This window comes from Numida meleagris, chromosome 21 (assembly GCF_002078875.1).
Source record: "Numida meleagris isolate 19003 breed g44 Domestic line chromosome 21, NumMel1.0, whole genome shotgun sequence".
Lineage (NCBI taxonomy): Eukaryota > Metazoa > Chordata > Aves > Galliformes > Numididae > Numida > Numida meleagris.
The window spans coordinates 3,400,411-3,408,999 of NC_034429.1; the positions used below are offsets into that span (position 1 = coordinate 3,400,411).

Sequence of the window (8,589 nt, forward strand, 5' to 3'; positions counted from 1 at the left end):
AGGACGGGAACGCGGGGGGAGGTGGAAGGTGCAGCTCGGTGCCAATGAATGGGGCCAGGCCCAGTGCCCCCCCCTTGGGCCGTGGGTTTTGGGGGGGGGCTCAGCCCGGCCCCCGGCGCAGCCCAGGAAGAAACGCAGCTCGCTCGGTTCCACGTTTTTATTGGGGCGCGGGGGAGCCGAGGGGCACACCACCAACCGGTACCCAAAGTACAAAAATAAGGAAGCCTCTCTATCTGCCTACCTAGAACCGCACGGCTAAAAATAAATAGTGTAAACACGAGAGGAGAACAGCAGGCGCAGCTCCGCTGCTCGCAGCCCCACCGTCTTTGGCTTGGCTCCGAATCGGGCCGAGGGGCCGCGTGCCCCCCCCCTCCCCCCCCACCCCCCCGGCTCCGTCCTTCCCTTCATATCCCAGCTGTGACTCCAGCTTCCCTTCTTCATTTCGACCACGCGAGTCCCCTGAGAGCTCCGTCCTCCGTGAGCGCAGCTCTGCCCCACACCGCGCTCGGGGGCTGCGGCGCATCCCTCCCCCCCCCCCCCCCCAAAAAAAAATAAAATAACAGTCCCTTTGGGGACACCTGAAAGTGCCCCCACCCCGCAACGTCGGGTTCTCCAGCCTGACCCCAAGGAAACGTTAAATTAAGGAGAAGAACGACCGAGAGAAAGGAAGACGCGGTGCCGCCACGACGGGAACGTGGCGAGGTGACGCGGGAACGCGGCGCCCGGGGGGGGGGGACAACGCAACGGGACCCCCAGCCCCCAGCGCTCCCAGCCCTGCAGGCGGTGCGGCAACAACGGGGGGTGTCCGGGGGGGGGTGGCCCCCACCAGGGACGTGGGGGGCTCTGCTCCATGCGGATCCTTCCGCCTCACCCGCGTCCACGAGCGAAGCGCGGCGGGGAGGGCCCCGTGGGGGGGGGGGGTGGGGGGGCCGGGGGGGGGGGGGGGGTTGCGTGCACGGAGAGGGGGGAGCGGGGAAGGAATGGTCCCGTGGGGCGCGGGGCTGCTCCTACCGCTGCCCGGCCTCGCGGATCCGGCACGCCACCGCCGTGATCAGCGCCGCGCCTTTCCCGCTGCCGTCCTCCGACTGCAGGAACGTCACCTCGCAGCGCGGGGACAGCTGCCGCACCGTGTCCTGCATGACGGCGGAGAAGCTGCGGGGAGGAGGAACCCGTCAGAGCCGCCCCACGGCGCGGCCGGTGCCGTCCGATGCAACGCAACGCGAGCACGGAGAGCCCCAGGAGCAGGGAGCCCTGTTCTGCCTTGCAGCTCCAGCTCACAGCCAGCAGCCAGCCTCAGTGCTGGGGGCTCTGTCATGGAGCCCTGAGCCCTATGTGTGCTCCACTATGGAGCCCTGAGCTCTGTGTGTGCTCCATTATGGAGCCCTGGGCCCTACGTCTGCTGCACCACAGAGCCCTGAGCCCTACGTGTGTTCCACTATGGAGCTCTGAGCCCTATGTGTGCTCCACTACGGAGCCCTGAGCCCTATGCGTGCTCCACTACAGAGCCCTGAGCCCTATGCGTGCTCCACTACGGAGCCCTGAGCCCTATGCGTGCTCCTTTATGGAGCCCTGGGCCCTATATGTGCTGCATTATGGAGCCCTGAGCCCTATGTCTGCTGCACCACGGAACCCTGGGCCCTATGCATGCTCCACCATGGAGCCCTGAGCCCTATGTGTGCTCCACTATGGAGCCCTGAACACTATGTGTGCTCCACCACGGAGCCTTGAGCCCTGTGCGTGCCCCACTATGGAGCCCTGAGCCCTATGTGTGCTCCACTATGGAGCCCTGAGCCCTATGTGTGCTCCATTATGGAGCCCTGAGCCCTATGCGTGCTCCACTACAGAGCCCTGGGCCCTATGCATGCTCCACTATGGAGCCCTGAGCCCCATGTACACTCCATTATGAAACCCTGGGCCCTATATGTGCTGCATTATGGAGCCCTGAGCCCTACGTCTGCTGCACCATGGAGCCCTGAGCACTGTGTGTACTCGACTATGGAGCCCTGAGCTCAATGCACGCCCACCCCTGCACCCTTGGCCCCTGCGTGTGCTCCCCTGGAAGGGGCAGAGCTCACCCCAGCTCTGCTGGGCCACAGACTTCTCGGCTTCACCATGGACCCTCCTGGCGAGCAGAACTCCAAGCCCAGCTCCCCCCCCCGCAATCCCCCCCCTCCATCCAAGGCCCGCTGCCCCACGCCGCTCTCCCCGCCGGGCACTCACTGCGGGTGCAGTTTGTAGAGCGTCCCATCCACGCCGACCGTCACCTTGAGGAAATCCAGCCCGCGGTTCTCGCGGATCTTATCCACCACGGCGGCCATGCCGGCCCCGCAGAGCTGCGCCGCGCGCCGGGCCACCACGGCGCACACCTCCTTGACGATGATGCTGTCGTCGCACGTGCTCTCCAGGCCCAGGTGCTGGAGGATGGAGCGCACCTGCAGCAGGGCCAGGCAGTCGCTGCGGGGGGGGGGGGGGCACAGCGGTTAGTTGGGTTCCCCCCCGGATCCACACATCCTATGGCACCCACGGAGTCGTGGCTTGGGTAGCGCCAATGGGAGGGATGCCCGAGGCAGAGCGCGTTCCGTTCCTCGCCCTGGATCGCCCTGACCCCCCCAGCAGAGCACCTGGGACCCCCCCCCCGGCCCTGAGCACAGCGGGAGGGCCACGGTCGCGTCCTCACCTTTCTATCTGGGACAGGAACTTGGTCTCGAAGATCCCCCTGGTCTTCAGGCGCTCAGAGATGCGGCCCCGGAAGAGCAGCCCCCGCTTGGTGAAGTCGATCAGGATGTTGCGGACGATCTCCCCCAGGTACATCCCGCTGATCATCTTCTCAAACCTGGGTCGGGGGCGGCGGGGCCGAGCGTTGGCACAAGGAGGGGTCCGGGGCCGCGTGTCCCCCTCCCCCCCTCGGTGACATCAACAGCGGCGCTGCACCGAGGGCGGAGGGGACAGCCCTGCCCGCCCCATGGCGCCCGGCCCCATCTCTACATCCCGGCACCGTGTGGGCTCTGCGGGGAGGGAACGGCTCTCACGGCCCCAGCGTCGCCGCCACGCACCTCTGCTTCCCGGGGTTGAGGGACAGCTCGTCCACGGCCAGGTCGAACTCGGTCTGGATGTCGTCCAAGCAGCCGTTGTCCCCGAACGCGCCCCACTCCATGTTGACGCACATGCGGCCCTCATCGCCCTCCACCAGCTCCACGTTGCGCATCTCCTCCATGTAGCAGGCGTTGCTGCCCGTGCCTGCGGGGGGAGCGGCTCAGTGGGGCAAGGGGGGGAGGGGAGGGCAGCCCCGCGTGGGGCAGGGAAGGAGCGAGCAGAATGGCCGCGGCTCTCACCGACGATCAGCCCCACTTCGCAGTAGGGGTCTTCGTAGCCGCAGGTCATCATGGTGCCCACCGTGTCGTTCACCACCGCCACCACGTCCAGGTCGAACTCCTGGAAGGGAAGGGTCGGGTGATTTCCCATGGGGAGGGGGATGGGGCTCAGCTCCAAGCTCTGGAAATCCACCCCCTGCTCGGCATCCCGTCACCACGCTCAGTCCGTTCATTCCCGGCCCAATTAACGCCGCCGCCGAGCTGCCCCGCTCACCTCCCTGCGGTGGATGGCCTCCTTCAGCAGGCCCACCACGTCCTCCCCTTCGCAGCCCGTCGCTTTGAAACCCTTTGTCCACTTGAGGAGAATGCCCTGGAGGGGGAGAGCGGGGTCGGGGTGAGCGGGGCGGGACGGGTGCGCCCCACAGCGCCCAAATCTCGGGGACGAGCTCGGGGTCCTGGCGGCGCCGGGCTCACCTCGTCCAGGTTGGTTTGCTGGCACGGGAAGGAGAAGGTGAAGCCCAGCGGGAGCGACACTCCCTTCATCCCCATGTACTCCAGGAAGTCGGAGATGCAGTGGACGATGTGGTCGAAGAGCTGCGTGCGCAGAGCCGGGGCAGGAGGGCACAGTCACCATGTGCCCCACGCGCCGGGCAGCAATCCCCACCCACCACCGTGGGACGCCGTCCTTCCTCTGCGTGGTGCCCAACAGCCCCACTGCCCCGACCCACAGCAAAGCCCCGGAGCCGTCGGCGACGCTCGGAGCGCAACCGTGGACGTTTTTCGCTCTCTGCGCCGTTTCCCCGGTGGGGATGCGGGGCTGGCGCTCGTCTGCCCGCGCTGGGTGCGTGGCATGGGGCGGCGGGCGGTCTCACCTCCTCTCCCGTGCCCTGCATCACCTCCAGCGGGATGGAGTAGATCTTGTTGTGCATCTCCACGCCGCGCCGCATCCCGTTCCGCACCCGCACCAGCAGCACGCGGAAGTTTGTCCCCCCCAGGTCCAGGGCGAGGAAATCGCCTTTCTCTGAAAGCCAGGAGAGGGTCGTGAGGGGGCAGAGCCCAGCGAGGAGCACCGCGAGCACGGGGAGGAGAAACCACGGCTGGGAACGGGGAGGTGACGGAGCCAAGGGCGCCGTGCCAGGTGCGGGACGTCCCGAGGGCTCAGCATCGTCATCCCAGAGCTTTGGACCCACAGAGAGGGGAACAACGGCCCCCACACGGCACAGACGCCGGGAGCTCTTCGCCGCATGCAGGACACGAAGGGCTCCTCACCTGTCCCGTCCGGAGTTGAGCACACGTAGGTGGGCAGCATCTTCACCGTGGCCTCCGCGTGCGTCTCCTTGCCCAGCCCCTTCTCCATCTCAACCCTCATCCTCCGCTTCACCTCCAGCAGCTGCTCGTGGCTCAGCTTCAGCGCCTCCAGGATCTTCTGCCGGGCCTTGTGCTGGGCCGCCAGCCGGTACGCCACCGCCGTCACCATGGCCGCCCCTTTGCCGCTGCCGTCTTCAGACCTCACGAATCGGATCTCGCAGTCGGGCAGCAGCTTCCTCACCGTCTTATGGAGGCGTCGGGCAAAGCTACGGAAGAGGAGGAGGAGGAAGAGGAAGGCTTGAGTGTGCTGCCATGTGTCAGCCTCCAAAATAGCCCACAAGGGCTTTGGGATCCAATGGAGGTGCCCGTGGGCCACCACCGTGAGGTCGGGTGTTCTCTGAGTTGGCCAACAAATGGGATCCAATGCAGATGCCAATGGGACATCATCACGAGGGCAGACCTCCTCTGAGATGGCCAACAAATGGGATCCAATGGAGGTGCCCACAGGCCACCACCATGAGGTCAGATGTTCTTTGAGATGACCAGGAAATGGGGTCCAAACGGAGGTGCTCATGGGATGCCTCTCTGGGGCCAGACCTACTCCGAGATGGCCCACAAGGGCTTTGGGATCCAATGGAGGTGCCCATGGGCCACCACCACGAGCGCAGACCTCCTCTGAGATGGCCAACAAGTGGGATCCAATGGAGATGCCAATGGGACATCACCATGAGGTCAGACCTCTTCTGACATGGCCAACGAATGGGGTCCAAATGGAGGTGCTCATGGGATGCCTCTCTGGGGCCAGACCTCCTCTGAGATGGCCAACAAATGGGATCCAATGGAGGTGCCCACAGGCCACCACCTTGAGGTCAGATGTTCTTTGAGATGACCAGCAAATGGGGTCCAAACGGAGGTGCCCATGGGATGCCTCTATGGAGCCAGACCTCCTCTGAGATGGCCAACAAATGGGATCCAATGGAGTTGCCCACGGGGCACCACCCTGAGGCCAGACCTCCTCCCGCTCCCCATCGCCTCGTGGACTTACTGCGGGTGCTTCTTGTAGACGGAGCCGTCCACGCCGACGGTGGAGCGCAGCCGCTCCACGCCCTTGTTCTCCTTGATGCGGCGCAGCACGGCGGCCAGCGTGGCCCCGCAGAGGTTGGCCGAGCGGGTGGAGACGATCTGGCAGACGCGGTGGGTGGCCAGGCAGTCCTCGTGGGACGGCTCCAGGCCCAGCTTGGTGAGGATCTCGTGGGCTTTCTGCAGCCCCTCCTTCTCCCTGTGCGCCGAAGAACAGAAGGGATGTGTGGGCCCGGCCCCAGCAGGCAGGGTGGGATCCCGCAAAACCGCCCGGCCCCTCCTCACTTCTCAATAGCGGAGACAAATCTGGTCTCGAAGTGGCCGGTGGTGCGCAGATCCGAAGAGAGCTTCCCTCGGAAGAGGAGCCCCTCCTTGGCCATCTTCACCAGGATGAGGCGCACCAGCTCGCCCATGTACATCCCGCTGATCATCTTCTCGAACCTTGCAATCGCAAGAGGTGCGTGGTTGGGCCCCGGCCATGGACCCCCACCTCCCTCCTGGCCGCACCGCCCCACGCGCGGGACAGGAACCCTGCAGGAGCGGGCTGCCGACATTAGGTGGTGGTGTTCCCTTCCTGCTGCCGACGGATTTGTTGGCAGGGGAAACGCGGACCCCGAGCGGAGGGCTGGCGAGGGGAGCGGGCGCGGGGTGGACGTGCCAGCCCGAATCCCACGCGGTCCCCGTCGGCGGGGCGGAGGACACCGCGACCCAGTTAACTGGGACAACCCCGCCGGCCCCGCACAATGGGAGGATGGGCAACGCGGAGCCGGCGCCAGGAATCTGCTTACAGCTGCTTGCCAGGGTTGAGCGAGCCCATGTCGATCTCGTGGTCGAACTCGGTCCTGATGTCGTTGAGCACGCCGTCGTCCCCGAAGGCGCCCCACTCCATGTTGATGCACATGCGGCCCTCGTCCCCCTCCACCAGGTCGATGTGCCTCATCTCCTCCATGTAGCAGGCGTTGGTGCCCGTCCCTGCGCCGAGCACGGGGACCCGCTCGCGTCGGACGCCGGCTCTCCCCGCTTCCCCCCCATTTAGCACCGCAATCCCCGCGCCCAGCCCCGCTCACCCACGATGAGGCCGACTTCGCAGTTCTGGTCGTCGTAGCCGCAGGACATCATGGTGCCCACGGTGTCGTTCACCACCGCCACGATGTCGATGTCGAAGTCCTGAAATGGGGCAGGGGGCACTGAGTGCCACCGCAGAGCACAGCGCGTCTCGTGTGTCCCACCCATGGATCTCGGGAGATGGGATGCCTTACCCCTCGCTTCTTGATGGCCTTGCGCAGCAGGGACACCACGTCCTTCCCCTCCACGCTGCTGCACTTGAATCCCTTTGTCCAGTTGACAAGGATGCTCTGCGTTGGGGGCAGAGAGAGAAGGGGATGCTCAGCGGGACCCCACAGCGCCCCACGTCCGAAACTGCACCTCAAGGTCAGAGCCGCCAGCCCACAGTCCAAGGTCAAAACCACCCAACCCACAACTCAAGGCCAGACCCACCAACCCATAATTCAAGGCCAGACCCATTCAACCCATAATTCAAGGTCAGAGCCACCAACCCACAGCTCAAGGTCAAAACCACCCAACCCACAACTCAGCGCCAGAACCACTCAACCCTCAACTCAAAGTCAGAACTACCACCCCACAACTCTAGGCCAGAACCATTCAACCCATAATTCAAGGCCAGAACCATCAACCCCCAACTCAAAGTCAAAACCACCCAACCCACAACTCAAGGTCAGACCCACCAACCCACAATTCAAGGTCAAAACCACCTGACCCACAACTGAAGGTCAGCACCCAACCCACAACTCAAAGTCAGACCCACAAAACCCACAACTCAATGCCAGAACCACTCAACCCACAACTCAAAGATAGAACTACCACCCCACAACTCAAGGCCAGAACCATCAACCCACAACTTAAGGCCAGAACCATCAACCCACAACTCAAGGTCAGTACAACCCAGCCCACATCTCAAGGTCAGAGCCGCCCAGCCCGCTCCTCCAGCACAGGGACGGACACGGCTCTGCAGGCACAGCCCCTCCCTCTTATCACCACCATCGGCATCTGCAGCGGTTCCCACGTCCCACTTTATGGCCACGGGCACGTGAGTCATCGGCTCCCTGCCGCCGGCAGAGGGACGTGACCTCTGTGCTTGGCTTCATGGAGCCCTGCAGCAAAACCGGCTCCGACGCGCGCGGAGGGCACCGATGCGATGGGATCTCACCCATCACCGCAATGGGAACGCGACTTCCCACACCCCCAGCGCGGAGCCAAGGACGTGCCGAGCTGCTGCCGTGCCATGGAGCTGCCCATCAGCCAAAACCTGAGCGGGGCGAGCCCCCGGCAGCGGGAGACGGAGGCGTGGGATGCGCCCAGCGAGGTCGCCGGTGCCGATGCGGTGCTCGGCACGTCCCCGGGGCCGCCGGGCTGCGGGCAGCTGCTGCCCCACGCCTTCATCCAGCACCGGCAGCTGCTCGCCGAGAGCAGAACGAGCGAGGCACAGAGCGCCCTGTGTCCCACAGGACCCACAGGGATCGCCGAGCCAGCCACAAAAGGTCATTCACAGCCAGTGGCTGAGGGTAGGGCCATGTGGGGCTGCAGGGCCATGTGGGGCTGTAAAGCCATGATGGGCTGTGGGGCCATGTGGGGTTGTAGGGCCATGAGGGGCTGTAGGGTCGTGTGGGGTTGTAGGGCCATGTGAGGCTGTAGGGCCATGTGGGGCTGTAGGGCCATGTGGGGCTGTGGTGCCATGTGGGGCTGTGGGGCCATGTGGAGCTGTGGGGCCATGTGGGGCTGCAGGGCCACGACGGGCTGTGGGGCCATGTGGGGTTGTAGAGCCATGTGGGGCTGCAGGGCCTTGAGATGACTGTGGGGCTGCCACGAGACC

The 8,589-nt window shown here is 65.2% G+C and overlaps 1 protein-coding gene across 1 annotated transcript in view; it reads right to left on the minus strand.

The window, feature by feature from the left end:
- HK2 (hexokinase 2) overlaps positions 143 to 8,589 on the minus strand; it is a gene marked incomplete at its 5' end in the record, with an annotated part of 11,927 nt that continues 3,480 nt past the window's right edge. The window contains 14 exon segments of the mRNA XM_021375014.1: positions 143 to 1,152; positions 2,221 to 2,454; positions 2,678 to 2,833; positions 3,054 to 3,237; positions 3,333 to 3,432; positions 3,586 to 3,681; positions 3,786 to 3,905; positions 4,184 to 4,332; positions 4,581 to 4,885; positions 5,665 to 5,898; positions 5,985 to 6,140; positions 6,488 to 6,671; positions 6,767 to 6,866; positions 6,959 to 7,054. Coding sequence (XP_021230689.1) covers positions 1,008 to 1,152; positions 2,221 to 2,454; positions 2,678 to 2,833; positions 3,054 to 3,237; positions 3,333 to 3,432; positions 3,586 to 3,681; positions 3,786 to 3,905; positions 4,184 to 4,332; positions 4,581 to 4,885; positions 5,665 to 5,898; positions 5,985 to 6,140; positions 6,488 to 6,671; positions 6,767 to 6,866; positions 6,959 to 7,054 — 2,259 coding nt within the window.